The sequence below is a fragment of the Solanum dulcamara genome, chromosome 6 (genome assembly GCF_947179165.1).
Source record: "Solanum dulcamara chromosome 6, daSolDulc1.2, whole genome shotgun sequence".
NCBI classification, from domain to species: Eukaryota; Viridiplantae; Streptophyta; class Magnoliopsida; order Solanales; family Solanaceae; genus Solanum; species Solanum dulcamara.
The window spans coordinates 37490718-37507010 of NC_077242.1; the positions used below are offsets into that span (position 1 = coordinate 37490718).

A 16293-nucleotide genomic window follows, 5' to 3' on the forward strand; every position below is an offset into this window, starting at 1 on the left:
ATCTCCATTCCAGCAAGTTAAAACTTCCAATGTACTCCTTGGCATTATCCATCTGATTCCCTCAAGGTGATGAAAACCTGCCAAAGTTATAGCCACTTTACAGTGTAAGAAGAGATGATTTTATTGTCTCTGCTTCAGCTTCACAAGAAAAACATCTAGAGCATAGCTTGCAAAACCCTTTTCATTAGCTTATCTTGGGTTAAGACAGCTTGTTTTGCCACTAACCATGTAAGGCATACTACCTTGTATGAAAAGATTTCCATATCATCTTCCAAGGCCAAAACCCTGAATGAGAATTTGTGTTGTGGAAGCACTTATATGCAGATTGACAGAGAAACTTCCTAGCTTATCTTTTAACCAGAATAGACCGTCATCATTAGGGGAGAAGTCATTAAACTATTCCCGAGAGTTGTAGAAATCTGTCAACCTCTCCATTTCCCAGCCATTGAGAAGTCTAAGTTATCCTTTACCTCCAGAATTCTAGCCTTTTTCTGTTGGTTCAGGTAGTAGATATCAGGAAACCGACGTTTCATAGTGTGTTGGCTAACACACACATCATCCCAAAATGAGATTTGCCCTCCATTACCTACTTTGATCTTGAATTAATTATGAGTTTGGGCCACCGGTTCCTGATGGATCTCCACAACCCAACACCATCTGAATTCTTCACTTCCTTTATAATCCAGTGGTCTTCCATCCCATACCTTGTCAAGATAGTTTTGTTCCACAATGAATGTCCATATGTTGCAAATCTCCAAAGCCATTTCAGTGGGAGGCTATGATTTTGTCCTCGGGTTCTTTATTCCCATTCCACCTTCCTTCTTGTGGTTATACCTGTATCCCGTTATACCTGTATCCCATTTTACCAAGTATATCTTCTTGGTCTCACAATTTCCTTGCCAGAGAAAATTCCTTCTGATTGCATCCAGTTTCTTGACAACATTCACTGGCATAGGGAATAAGGACATCATATAGAAGTTGGCATGGCATCTAATACACTGTTAATTAAAGTCAATCTACCTCCCAAAGAGATATTGGCTCTTCCAATTAACAAGTTTCTTTTCACATTTCTCCATTACAACATTCCAAATATTCTTTGATTTACTCTTAGCACCAAGGGCATACCAAGATAAGTAGTAGGCAGCTCTCCTATTCCGCCACCCTATATGTTGGCCAAACTATTGATTCCTGGCACCTCATTTACTGGATAAACAGAACTCTTCCCCCAACTGATGTGAAGTCCCAAGATAGCTTCAAAAAGAATAAAATTACTCTCAAATATTTCAATTGATCACTCTCTGCATCACAAAACAGTAGTGTATCATCTGTATATGGAAGGTGAGAAATTGATAGTCCTTGATTGTCTCCAGGATTAACCTTGAATCACCTGACCATATCATTATACTTGGATGTTCTCAACATATCATTGAGTCCCTCCATGGCCAGAATGAAGAGAAAAGGGTATAGGATCTCCCTTGTCTCAATCCTCTCTTAGAAGAGAAGAAACCAGAGGGTGAGACATCAAATTTATCGTAATCGATTAGTTAACATGGACTCTCCCCATCTTTACATAAGCAATTTCTTGAACGGAAAAAATAGATGCTTTCATGGACTACTTTGACTTTAGGGATTTGCTTCATCATTAGCTAAAAAAGAGAGACAAGGGGGAACCATTGATCAGGACAGAGAACTTCATTGTACTAGAACAGAACTTTATCCAATTAATCCGTCCGCTATAAAACCGCAGCCTCTCCCATGTCCTCCATAGGAATTCTCAGTTTAAGTGATCATAAGCCTTTTCTATATCTAACTTGCATAGAATGTTGGGGACCTTGGAAATCTTCCTCACATCCACACATTCATTTGCTATCAAAATGGCATTCATAAGTCATCTACCTTTCATGAATGTCATTTGTTGAGCATCCACCAACTTAGACACAACTTCCTTAAGACTTTCAGCAAGAGGGATGATTTAACAACTAAAAACTTAAGGAAGAAGAGAAATTGCATATACCGATTGGTGTTATGTGGAAGAGTCCGGTGAAGACATGAACCACCTCTTTTTACAATGTCAAGTAGTATCTCGCGCATGGGAAATCATTAAATGGTTTGTTGGTTTGCACTTCAATAGGTGATGCAACGCACCAGGAAGGCGGCACTATTCAACTGGACATTCAGAAGAATGAGGAGAAGACTAAAGAAGTGGGATATTACTCCACTAGCACCCATGTGGATTGTATGGAAGATGAAAATACGAGAGCCTTTGAAGGATAGAAAAATTATATTTTACATTTTTGAGGAAAGCCTCTTTGTTCTTATCTCTTTTAGTGCTCCCACAGGCGGAGCTGGGGAGGTAAGGGGTACGGATGTACGCTCTTTGCTGATAAATAATTTTCTATGCATTTATACTAGATGTTGAATTCCCTTGGCTTTTCATGTATTTATTTCTTTAAATTTTGAATCCCCTTCGCCGTTGGGTGCACCCACGAGATTCCAATTTGTATACAAGATTGGGTGTCTTTAGTAGAGAATCGTATCTATTCATACATTCTCCACTTTTTATACCACTTGTATACGGAAGTTTTTCTTCCCATTCAATTATATTAATTTAATCATATGAAAAACGGTTATAAGAATTTCCTATTATAAACCACCATAGAATGCTGGAATGCATATTCCATGTTATTTGGAACACGTAAAATTTGTGTTAGATTAGCAGACTGAAATGCAAGAATAACAAATATCTGGAAAAAAAGTAGAGCCTAGTTTGCGGCTATAAACAGGCAGAAATGGTTCCTACAAGTACGGAAACAAAGCTTAAAAGCTCAGACACCAGCAAAATATATGATAATCCCACATATCATAATCTAAAACTGAAATAAAATACTAGAGAAGCAATCATGTTCCATGTTTAACACCAAGCTCAATAAACAACAACAACAACATACCCAGTGAAGTCCCACAAGTGGGGTCTGAGGAGGGTAAGATGTATGCAGACTATACCACTACCTCATGGAGATAGAGAAGTTGTTTCTGAAAGACCCTTAGCTCAAAAGTCACAGTTCCAAGTAAGAGAGAAAAGCAAACAATATATATATAGCATAATGGCAAGAAAAAAATGATGCAAATTTATAAGACAAGAACAATAACGATAGCAAAGTAATGTGATAATCAAAGGCAATAACAACACAACTATAAAGGCACGCCTAGACCTACGACCCCCCTAAACCGACACACGGCAAGACCATTCTATCTCAACTAGCCTTCTACCCAAATCCGCGACCTCCACTCATTTCTATCTAAGGCCATGTCCTCGGTGATATGGAGTAGCGTCATATCTTGTCTAATCACCTCTCCAATACTTTTTTGGTCTACCCCTACCCCTCCGCATAACCCCCAACTCCAACCGTTTGCACCTCCTAACTGGGACGTCGACACCCCTCCTCTGCACATCTCCAAACCATCTCAGTCTCGCTTCTCTCATCTTGTCTACCACAGATGTCACTCCCACCTTCTCCCGAATAACCTCATTCCTAATCTTATCACTCCTAGTGTGTTCACACATCCATCTCAGCATCCTCATCTCCGCAACATGCATCTTCTCAACACCAAGCTCAATCATTTGAAAAATATTCCTTTCCACAATTAAAAACCAAAGTCCTAAAACCTCTATCTCCAATAAAGACAGCAAATGTACATCCAAACACACTACCCAAACATAACAAGTTTTGAATGCTTAATCTAAAAAGGGAATTGCCTTCAGTCATCTAGATACAGAAATAAGCTAACCAAAAACGATGAAAATCCACCTCCTTTATTGAATTAGGGGGCACACTAATTTATACCTGTAGATTAACATCATGAATGGATGGGGAACCAAGTCCTTCCAAAATAGCAACGTTAAAGTCTTCAAATGTCCATGTTGATGAAATCGTGATCTGAAAATAGTGAAAAGACAGACAGAAAATCATACACCAGCAGGTATATTTGAGAGAAAAAGTAAATTACAGTACACAAACCTACCTTTTCTGACTTAACTACATCTTTTACACGAATCTTGTCTTCATGATACTGTTAAATAGAAGGGGGAAAAACAACGTCACTGGAAAAAGCACAACTATCAAACTTCAAATTATAGCACAAATGAAATACTTCAAACAAACAAATCGCATATATACAAGACCCAACTCAGATGGCACAATGCTGAATGCCACATATGGCGTAACTATTTTCTCAGCAAATGTGGCATGCATCCACCCAATATCGAGTGACACATCAAACAGCTGAAACACGTGCCCAGTTCCATTTTTTCATATGGAAGAGCAGTCTGACATCTAATGAGTCCAGCAACAAATTTTGAAAAAGTAGTCACTTTACCAGTTAATAACAAAATAGTGCTATATCACCTAATTACTGAAGGAAAGAAATAGTGGGGCTACGACATATTGGGACCTGTTTTTCCAACTCTTCAGTGACATCTTCAAACAAATCCTTTGGTGTCGAACCAGAAGTATTTGATGCAACAGCCTGATAAGCCACAGACTCCTTAACCTACATATTCACACATCCACAGGTCAATCCGCGAGAAAGGTGGAACTAATAAGAAATATAATGATATGATACAACATTAGAGACTAAATTTTCTTAAAATAAAAGAACTTTTTTATCATTGTTTAAAGGTGTTGAAGACATAATTAAATAAATAAAACTGTTTCCTTTAAAAGCTTAAGCTTCTCAATAAGATGATCACACACTTCAACATGGTATCAGAGTAGATGGAGGTCCTGGCTTCGAGTCTAACCACCATTCACTATCAAATTTTTGCGTGTTGAAGACATAATTAAATAAATAAAAGTGTGTTCTCTCTCTAAATGTTTAAGCTTTTAAATATCTGTCACACTTCAACAAAAGGTAGAGAAGTGGAATACCATCTGACAATAATGGCGCCAAGATGTTTTTGCAGTAAGCGTGCCTGCAGCGATATGCTCCTCTATCATCTTCCGGAATGCATCCCGGTTCTTGCGCTCTGCACGCCTCAGTTGCTCCTTAAAATTAACAAAAATAAACTTAGTGAGTTGATCGCCCAGAATGAGGCATAGAAAAGGAGGGTAGCCTCTTCCAACATTCCCCCCTCCCCTCCACCCACACATACACACACAAACAAACAAACAAAAAGGAGGCATCAGAAAGAACCTTTTGCAATTTTCTCTGTTCTTCGTCCTCCTTCTCCAGGTCACGGATGTATTCCTTCAGAGAAGAAAGATATCAGGGGCATCCATTATTACAAAATGGTGCATTTTTTCCTTTTAAAAAAAGGTCAAGAAGAAGAAGAAGCTACTAGAGACGAAATGAAAACCTCAACATAAACTTTAGAGCATCAACTGCTTGAACTCTAAAAATAATGTGTACATAATTTCACCTGTGTGAATTCTCCTTTTAAGAATTTGAAAATGTTATGCCCCATTTCTCTTTCTAGACTCTCTATTCCATTCCAGTAACTTTCTGAATTTCCTCTTAGAAAAAAAAAATCAGAAGTTTCCCTCTTTCTTACTTAGGGGTGGCAAAATGGGCGGGTCGAGTCAGATATGGGCGGATCGAAATGAGTCAGGTCAAAATGGATAAAATATACGACCCAACCCATATTTGATATGGATAAAAAGGGGTAAATACAATGGATAATATTGATATCCATATTATCCATTGCTTCTTATTATGTAAAGAAATATTACAAGTTTTTTTTTAATTCTTTTTCTCCTTTTAGGGTGTGTTTGATATGAAGGAAAATGTTTTCATGTTTTCCTACAAAATATTTTTCTGGAAAATGAGTGGTCCTGAGTCGAGGTCGGCAGGTTAAAATATAGGTCTCAGGATGGGGTCAGGTTGGGCCAGGGTTGGAAGTCGGATCCCAGGTTTGGACCCATTTCGGGTGGTGAGGTCTAAGGAATATTTTGAAAATTATTTCCTGACTTAAGGGAAGTTTTGGAAAAAATATCCTTACTTTATGTGTGGAAGTAATTTTTTTAAATTAGAGGAAAATAAGTCCATTTGAAAAATATTATCAAAACATTTCAGCAAACAAAGAAAATTGGGGAATGAATTCAAGAAAAATTGTCCTCATACCAAACACACCCTTAGTAAGTGTACTTTTTAGAGATTCCTACACCCTTACATACGTTAAGGGGAGTGCAATTGGTTGATACCCATGAAATATCCATATTTTATGATGGATAATATGCGTTGATTCATATTTGACCCACTTTTAAATGATTGGATAACCAACCCATTTAAAATGGGTTGGGTCGAGCGGATAACCATAATTTTACCCATTTTGTCACTCCTATTCTTGCTAGACCAGTGTTATCAAAGGTGCGCTTAAAGTGCGATTAAGCCCTGAAGCGAGGCTCAAAACACGTTGAGCGCTTCATCTCGCTTAATGTGCGCTTCAGTGTCATCATCAAGGTTCTAAGACATACTTTTCCTTGTCAATGAACCTCTTCTGAAGAGACGACACTACACAATTGATATTTCAGTTTATTGTAATTATTTTTCCATTACTTCGTTCATATATTTGTCATTCAAATTTATAAATTATTAGTCTTAGACTAAACATATATATGTATATATATATATATATGTATGTATGTTTTCTCCCTTTGCACCTCTTTTCATTAAAGCCCATGCTTTATTTGCTAAAAGCCCCAACAGACCTTTTGCCTTTTTGCGTTTTTTGCTTTTGATAACACAGTACTAGACTTTGCATTCCATTCAGGTAACTTGCCTACATAAAAACTTTACCTGGAAAATCTCTAAGCGGTCAAGTTTTTCAAGGCGTGAACATCTTTCATCATCTTCCAAAAGATCTTGGACTTTGCGCCACTGTGTATCTACCTGTGGTTCCAAAGAAACAAAGGATGAACTTCAGAGAAAGAAAAGAAACAAAAGGTAGAAGTGATAGAAAGCTCAAACCACCAGATCCACTTCCCTTGGGGAAGGAGGTGAAGAAAGACTTAAAAGTAACAAATACCTTGATAAAGCCACAAGTTTCCAAAAATTGTTTGTACTCCAATCTATTCCGTCGATACTCTTCTTGAGCCCTTGATCTTTCCTGGAATAACATACCAAATAACGACAAGACATTATAAACAACTGCACACCATAAAATTACAAATGCTCAAGGAACAGGATGTGTAGGATGCACACAGGGTACATTCACAAAGAAATTAACCAAATGACAAACTGTTCAAAGCAAAAAAAAATAGGGTTGCTCCTTCAATTGCTTATCTTTTATTTACATATTTTTTGAGCAAAAGTACAGTTGTCAATTTGAACAGATTTTATGAATGATCCATGTCCAGATCAAAAATCTGAGCGATGTTTGTTGCATGCATTTTCAAAAGTGAGAATAGCAACAGCTTACCTTTTTCTGAAGATCCACCAAGTAGCTCCTGAAGAGATCTTCACGATCAGCCTCTCGTTCAACAGCCTTGAACCGTTCATCGTCCTCAAACATTGTTACTGCCTTACTGGTACCACAATATCACGAGATCATTAAAGGGGGGAAAGCTGCTTCTGTTACTTCAGTTAGTAAGTATTAATAAAAGAGAAGCTTCTGTTACCTACCTCCATCTTGTAGATGAAGTGAGTTCCTTGGAGTCCTGAAACAGTTAAAGTCAAACCAGGTTAACACTGTAATACATAGTTGTACACCATAAGTGATGTTTGACATGAAAGATGCACAAGTGGTAAACAAATTCTTGACGCAATTTTTCTCTAAAGAAAACTTATCAATTAATTAAGTATCGTAAGAGCAAAGGTATTACAGAGAGTTTTACTCTTTCAAGAAATTGCTACTAATATGCTTCAACCAATTGATCAATCAACTCTGCCTCAATCCCCATCAGTTAGGATTAGCTACACAAATTCAATTCTCTATATCCTTTCATTCTATTCAGGCCCATTTCATCCCCATACTATAATCACAAAAGATAGGTAAGATACAAAAATGGGACTCTTCTAATGCATCAAACGAAGGATTATCTTATTGGCAGTATGGTCAGTGGAAACTTTTTAAGTGTTTTGTGTACATTGTTACTTACAAAAAAAAGTAGAGGTAAAAGCACCAACCACCATGAAAACTGTAGCAGCCTACCAGAAACCTTTACGGAGCACATATTTTACCTCTAACATCTTTGTAAATTCCTCTTTTGCCTTTCTTTGTCTAAGGCGCCTCTCCTCAGCCTCCTGTTTCTTCCTTTGCATCAAGTACTGTTGGGCAGAAAAGGTACATCAACACTCAGAAACCAATTGGTGATACCTTTAAACTTCCGCACTCCAGATTGACAGCATCAGGGGGGGGAGGGGGGTCAATTTAACAATCACAAACCCAGTGGTTACCTCATTAAATGCTTGTTTCCGCTCACCAAGTGTTTTCAAAGCCCCATATCGTTTATCATTGATTATAACTCGCATTGTCTGGTATGATAGTTCACTGTCAGATACACAAGTGCATAGATTTTAAATTAATATAGCATGTTCAACTAACCTGCTCCCATGTCCAATCAGATTCAACATTAGCAGACTCTAATAGAGCTTTGAATGCATTTTTAGCCTCCTAAAAAGATATAAAATGAGTAATAGTGGAATATTAAGCACTAAACAAATAACTACATAGAGGAACACATTCAATCACTTTACCTGCTTGGTGGCATATAGAAAAGGTTCTTCATCTGCTGATTTCTCCTCTGCAGGTACCACATTAATCTTCCCAGCAACTGCCATGCCTTTCTTTGCCTCCTGTAAGTCATGATTTTAAACAATAAACTTGAAGACAGCAATAATTCATCTCAAAAATCTATTATGCACAGGAATCCACAATTTGGACAAAGAAAGGGAGCATTTCCAAGGTATGACAGGCTCATGCAAAATAGATGGGAGCAATCTCAACCCTAGTTAGCAGCTTGTGCTGGAGCCCGGAATTTAGGAGAGGGAATTTGAACAAATATTAGAATGTCGAACTTGGGATGTGAACTTGTGACCTAAAGCAATTCTTGAACCCCCTTTTGCCAACTCCTTATGTCAAGGGGATTCAATATGACTCAAAAGAGGACTTTTCCCAATTAGCACAGTTCAATTTTCCGACAAAATCCATTGGCTCTACATAGCTCTGACCATACTGGCAGTGACATGGGGGAAGAAAAGTTAAAAGAGTCTTTTTGACAATGAATATGCCAGCACAATCAAATTTCAAATAGAGCTGCTGAAGGCGTTGGGCATACCTCAATATCCTGACTAGAAGCTCCACTTAAAGAACTAGCAACTTGAGGAGATAAAATTTCAACACCATTCCTAGAAATTGTCAAGATTCATCTTTCATTATTTAGACATAAAATCATGACAGACAACTAAAGTAAAACCACCTTTAGAAAATTAAAGGATCCATACATTTGTGTCTGATAGGCATTAGCTAGAGCAGCAGATCCTGTACTCCCTGAAATAGCAGGTGAAGAGACACCAGCTGAACTTGTCACAGTAGGTCTCACAGTAGGAATGGCTGATGATCCAGAAACCACCAGAGGTGGAGTATTAACATCAGAAACAGCAGGTGTAACTGGAACAGGGCTTGAAGCAACTCCAGAAACCGTTGAAGAAGGGGTGGAGCTAACCGGGGTGACAGCAGATGGTTGTTCTGTTGGGGTCACAGCTTCACCAATTTGCACACCAGAATTTGTGCTTGTTCCAGTCTGAACTACTTGACCAGCAGCGTTTTCAGCCAGTTCACGAGCCAACTGACGGTACATGCTGATGAATTAGTTCCATAACATATAGAGAAGAAACAGAAATATCTGATAAAGGCAATTTCTTCATGAACCTTTAGTTCATCAGGCATTGTCCACTTAGACTGCTTTGTTTCTTTGTTGTAGTAATACCTGAAAGATCCAATGAAACATAAATCACTAAAACAAAATAAAAAAGCATACTGCAGTAGCCAAGAGAACCAAATTGCTTTTACTGGTAAATCTTACTTCCGACCATCTGCAGTTGTGAATTCTTTCCATACAGTCGAAGCATCAGCTCTCTGTTAAAAGAACAAAACATATGCACCGTTTAAGTGTAAATCTCAAACTAAAAGAGCAGTAATGAACATCCGAACAGCATTGGAAGTCTCCCAATGTTCTTGCTCCAGGCACTAATGAACGAATAAACATAAGCAAGCCCAGCAACAACGAAACTAAAATTCTATTAGCAATAGGCAAGGCAACATGTTGCATATGCATATAAATTTATGTGATAATTAGTGAGGTAAATGTTTTTTGATCAACCATGCTTAGTTTATTTTTCCATTTTGATTGGAAAAATAAATGATCATTAGTGAGGTAAATGCTACCAAGTGTTGTTATTAAATCTGCCAAGTGCACGCATTTGTTAAATACAAATACTGATTTGCCACATTTGAATGATTCCATCAGGAAAAGAATCAAACGAACTAGATTATACTCATAAAAGACACCTAAATATCTCTACAAGGAGCAACTCTTTATTGAACATTTTTATCAAGAAAACAAATTACAGAAACCTTTTACAATTATCTTTTTTAAATATATTTTTACTACTTGCAGAAAGAGGACATTTAAGCAAAGGAAAGAAAAGGCACAAGTTCAAAAATTAGGAGGAAATAGCAAAAGAACCATACTGTCAATGCAGATCATAAATCCAAAGAAGCAGCCAAATTTGGAACTCAATTGATGAAAACTGCTGGTGTGCTTAAGGTATAACTGTAGAACGTAATGTTAAAAGAGAAACAACATTTGGCCAAACCATATTCCTTTGCTAAAAAAGTAACATCTCAATCCAAGCTTGTTGTTCAGCTACAACTGTAGCATTTTATGTTAATCGCACCTTTTTTACATGAATCTAACCATCAATTGTACTTTTCAGTTGTGGCAGTCAATTTAGTATTGATCATAGCATGATACTTCTTGTCATGTCAAAAAGGAAATTTTAACCATTAAAATGAACTGAGACAACTGTAAAGATAGTTAAAAGAAACACAAGGAAATTATTGCAAAATATTCCAAGACAAAGCATGTACGCTCCATGTAACATTACATGTGTACTTGATATGAGAATAATAGTTGTACCAGTAAAACTAGAAAGGTCATAAACATCAAGTATGTCATGTTCAAGAAGAGAAGTCAAAAATCACAAAGAAACTGCAATAAACTGGCTTTTTGATGGTAATAATCTATGTTGCTCAGACTCTTTAGAAATGTCAATGGGTGTGAGTCAGATCTTCCAGAAGTACTAGTATAGTATTTTTGAAGGATCCGACACAGGTGTAGCATCATTTTAGGAGAGTCCGAGCAACATAGGTAATAATTAGCAATGATCAGATTTTAGATCAAGAAGTAAAGACTAATGAAGCACTTACGCATCCATACCAACTTAGACCAAAAAATTTCACATATCAACCTAAATTATTCCCAGCTTACAGATTTGACAGATTCTACCTCAGATTCCAATTTGTTAGGTCAGGGAAAGTTTTCCACAAATAAAGAGAGGAAAGCACATCGAAAAATCTAATCTAAACAACTAAATATCTGTCAGCGTCTCAATATCTCCTTCCTCCCCATTAACATACACTTTTAGAGAGGTAACGAGTGCATCAAAATCTACTCCAAATTGGAAGAGAAAGTATAAGAGAGAATTTAGAGTGTCAGATACCAAAAGAAGTTGAGGAAAGGTGACACATTGAGAGACAGCAAAGGCATCAGAAACCAAAGTGAGGCTCATATAGCAGCAATATCTACTTTGCTTCATCAAGCAAGCAAGCAAGGGTGTTCACAAAAGGGGCAATTCCACTCATGAAGAAAATGGCTGGATGAGGAGAATCAACAAGCAAGGTTGCTGACTTAAAGTAAAAGAGTACTTGAAAGAGGGGCTAATTACCTAATTAAGTCCATTAACATGAATAGAGACAACATAAAATCTCCAAAGAGACCGGGAAAATAAGGGAATTAGGGATGTCCGATATGTATTTTTGGATCTGATCAGGAAAATGGAAGGAGGTTCATGACAATCATCAAAATATTCAGGAGCCAGGAAAACTAAAAGGGCAAACGACAACCAAATTCAGAGAAAGGAGGCAATATTAACTTTGAAACAGACCAACCATAGCAGTCACAAGAAAGGGTACGAAATTAGAAGGGAACCATAGTCGAAGATTTTTAGAAAGAGATAGTTGAGTTACATAGTTGTCCCTGTATCATATCAGGGATACCAGGAGCTTATAGAGGTCTTTGCTCAACCCATTGCCTCAGATTTTTGGTTGGATGCTTAAATTCTTTCAGTTAATGAGATGGCCTCCAGGAAGGGTGACAGTAGTATCCAGAGTACTTGATGAAATACCAACCTTTTTATTTTATCAAGTAAAAGGTTGCATTGATACTAACAAGGCCAACTTGGCCGTATACAAGTGATATACCAAAAAGAGGAGAAACCTACAAAATATGGTTCTCTCGAGAAGTCACCCAATCCTCTATACAAACAGGAAAAGGAACTACATGGGTGCTCCAAAAGAAAATAAGGGATCGGAGACTACTCCTCAATTGAGCAGAGCTCATCTCCACCCCTTCAAAAGCTCTCCTATTCCTCTCTTTCCAAGAGACCCACATCAAAGCGAGTAACATTCCAAGCCTTGTGCCTTCTTCTACTAGCTCCAATCATCCAGTTGAGCATTGACTCCTTAACGGTTCTTGCCATAACCCAAGAAACTCCAGACCATCTAAAATATCCTCCCATAACCTCGTGGCTAGATTGCAATGTAACAAAATATGGTCCACATCCTCACCTGCCTCCTTACAAAGTAAACACCAACTCATGCAAACGACCTTTCTTTTCCTAAGATTTTCCGTCGTCAAAACACTCCTCTAGTAGCTAAACACGTGAAGAAGCACACCTTCCCTAGCACCTTCGGTATCCCGACCGAGACATATGCATATGGAAAATTATCCTCTGCCTTAACCAGAAACTTCTCATAGAAGGACTTAGCCGAAAATACTTTGTTATTCCTCAACTCTCAATTCAAAGCATCAGGTTTGTCGACTGGATCGCATTGCTTTTGAAATAAGCCTAGAATCTCCAAAACTTGGGCACCTCCCAATCTCAGAAAGTCGTCCTAAACCTCAAATCCCATAAGATCCCATCCCCATGAGTCCCCCCTAACTTGGTGAACAGACAATTCCCTTTGACAAAAGAATATACACAATACCGAGAATTCATCCTTAAGCACCAAACCTCCACACCACTTTTGCCACCAAAAACTAACCCTACTTATTTCCCCAATTTTGAAACCAATGTTATCATTAAAGGCGTCTCATCCCTTCATGAAATACCAACATATCCCATGTGTTCAAGAAGAATCTAAACGGATTGAAGAAGTAGTTAACAAGAATCAGAACAGCTTTCTATCAGAATGAAAACGAGAAGATAGGAAGTTCCATTTATTGAGATAGCTTTGTAGTGATACAAAATAAAAGGAGGGTGAATTGGGGGTGAACTCTATTCAAAACAATAAGAAAACTATTCTTCAAGTGGCCATGGAGGCTGGCAGAAGCTCAGGAAGAACTGTGGAAAAAAGTAATCAAGAAAAAGTAGGTTACAAGATCCTAAAGGACAGGATTGTGGAAGCAAATCAGACGATCACGGTAGGAATTCTAGCCCAGAAACAAAATAAGAACTGGAGGAACGAAAGCAAAATGATAGCAGGATAACTACCTGGAGAAGAACACCCATAAACTTTCTTTCATACATTCCAACTCACAATAGACCTTCAGTGAATCTATCCAACTGATACCAAAGCAGGCAAAAGATCCTAAATTCAAATCTCACTATCACCCATTACCACAAAGTACCCCCAAGTTCTTGGCCCAAAAAAAGAAACTGACCACCCGCAAGTGAGGGACGTGTTAGGACATAATTAATAAAGTAGAAGTGCACTTTCTCTAGCAGCTTAAGTTGAGATGAGGCGTTTTACATAATTAGAGCCAACATTTGTAAGATCATTATCACACTAGTAAATTCGCATTGAACTCCACGTGAGAACCCCAAAATCAAGTGAAAACCACGGGAGAACATTGAATTATATAATTGCCCCACATAATATGCATGAGGGCTTCCTAAAGGATCTTATAAAACTCTTTGGTTGTTCCAGACACTGTCTCAAAGTTTTACATTGGATGCTCAAAATCATTCACAGAGATACCTTATCTCCACAACATAGTGATATCTCGAAGAAAACCTCTTCATTTTGTAGCCTGGTCCTTTTATAGGGGGTCAACAATTGTTAAGCTAAGAGTCAAATATAACAAGTTGGTTTTTCACTTGCCAGAAAAGGCATAAGCATTCTGGTTATTACTTTAGGTTCCTCTGTTATGCTGCATTCTTCACAAATTAAATTATCCAAACATAGATAAAGATAAACCCAATCAACGACAATAGAAACTAGGAGGAGCTAATAAGAACAAGAGGGAAGAACAAACTTTTCATGTCAACAAGCATATGAGAAAAATTGGAAAATAATATTATTGAATTGTGTATCTACATATTACACTGAGATCCTATTTATAGAAACTATATTACAATCCTTTTCCAAGTAGGATTGTATATACTATTCCTATTCTAAGTAGGTTTCTATATACTATTCATATGTCAAGGAGGATTCGATATTATATTCCTATTCCAAGAAGGATTTGATATACTATTCCTATTCCAAGTAGGATTCGATATACTATTCTTGTTCCTATTCCTATTCCTATACTAACTCTCCCCCCTCAAGTGGGTGCATACAACTCTACAAGTCATATGTACCACACTTATTACAAATGTAATTGATACAAGGACATGTGAGGCACTTGGTGAAGATATTTGCAAATTGATCACTTGACTTCACAAATTTTATAACAATATCTCCGGAGAGTATCTTCTTTGTTTTTTCTAACAAAGTAACAGTCAATCTCAATGTGTTAAGTCCTCTCATGAAGTACTGAATTTGATGTAGAATGTCGATGAAACATTCTGCGCAATCGACATACAAGCTACTAGACTCCCCATGAGCAACAAAACAAAGTGGTTGCTCCATATAGACTTCTTCCTCGAGATCACCATGGAGAAAAACATTCTTAATGTCCGCTGATTAAGAGGCCAATGGCCAATGGCGAATGGCAATCATAGATTAAAAAAAGGTGGACATATGCTATTTTAGCCACAGGAGAGAGTATCATCATCATCCAGTCCAAATATCTGAGTATACCCTTTGGCAAAAGTGAATGTGAAACAAAGAGAAACACTACTGGAAAACTCAAATCTAATGGAAACAGTGCAGCAATCAGAGAAAAGTGCTCAAAACTACACAAATCTGATGTGAGAAAGTAGTCACCAAAAAGATGCATGGTGTTACGCAAATCAGATATGAAAAAGTAGTCACCGAAAAGATGGCACGATGCTACGCAAATTGGATATGAGAAAGTAGTCACCGGAAAGATGGCACGATGCTACACGAATTAGATATGAGAAAATAGTCACCGAAAAGATTCACGATGCTACACAAACACTGACGGGTACGGGATTGACACAAAACAACCTTTGACGCCTGGCGACCTATCTGACTGAGCTTACTTCCCCTGAATATGGGGTTTGTGCATATATTATTGGCCCTACTTTTGTTAACATAAACATTGGCTAGACGGACGGCATATATGGTCATCGCCGCCAGTCGGCAACAAAAGCTCTCTGATTCTCTACCATATTTGTAAAAGCTCTGATACCATGTGAGAATATTGGAGAAGAATATTATTGAACTGTGTATCTACATTATTACATTGAAATCCTATTTATAGAACTATGTATCTACATTATTACACGGAAATCCTATTTATAGACATATATTACAATCTTTTTCCAAGTAGGATTGTATTTATTATTCCTATTCCAAGTAGGTTTCTATATATTATTCCCATTCCAAGTAGGATTCGATATACTATTCTTGTTCCTATTCTTATTCTAACAAATCTTATGCAATAAAATAAAGAACAATGTTGGGAAATTGCTCAACAATCAATGAATGTCAACAAGATAAGATAAAAGTAGAATGCTACTTCATCAAAAAAAAAAATAGAATGCTATGAAATTCCTCCTCAGTGAATACATGGAGGATGGTGCTTCAGTTTCAACAAGAGATTTATAACTACCAACAACTTGTATGACCAATTCATAATATCAAGTCACTAAATTGCAACA

The 16293-nt window shown here is 37.5% G+C and overlaps 1 protein-coding gene across 1 annotated transcript in view; it reads right to left on the bottom strand.

The window, feature by feature from the left end:
- LOC129893487 (pre-mRNA-processing protein 40A) overlaps window positions 1-16293 on the bottom strand; it is a 44889-nt gene that overhangs the window by 17155 nt on the left and 11441 nt on the right. Inside the window, exons 8-24 of the mRNA XM_055969023.1 lie at window positions 10023-10075; window positions 9869-9926; window positions 9442-9785; window positions 9276-9345; window positions 8695-8793; window positions 8543-8611; window positions 8395-8472; window positions 8179-8265; window positions 7621-7655; window positions 7418-7523; window positions 7025-7105; window positions 6796-6888; window positions 5194-5247; window positions 4929-5045; window positions 4453-4551; window positions 4024-4071; window positions 3846-3938 (exon numbers count right to left, since the gene is read on the bottom strand). Of these exons, the coding sequence (XP_055824998.1) occupies window positions 3846-3938; window positions 4024-4071; window positions 4453-4551; window positions 4929-5045; window positions 5194-5247; window positions 6796-6888; window positions 7025-7105; window positions 7418-7523; window positions 7621-7655; window positions 8179-8265; window positions 8395-8472; window positions 8543-8611; window positions 8695-8793; window positions 9276-9345; window positions 9442-9785; window positions 9869-9926; window positions 10023-10075 (1584 nt within the window). The remainder of the gene's footprint in view (window positions 1-3845; window positions 3939-4023; window positions 4072-4452; window positions 4552-4928; window positions 5046-5193; window positions 5248-6795; window positions 6889-7024; window positions 7106-7417; window positions 7524-7620; window positions 7656-8178; window positions 8266-8394; window positions 8473-8542; window positions 8612-8694; window positions 8794-9275; window positions 9346-9441; window positions 9786-9868; window positions 9927-10022; window positions 10076-16293) is intronic.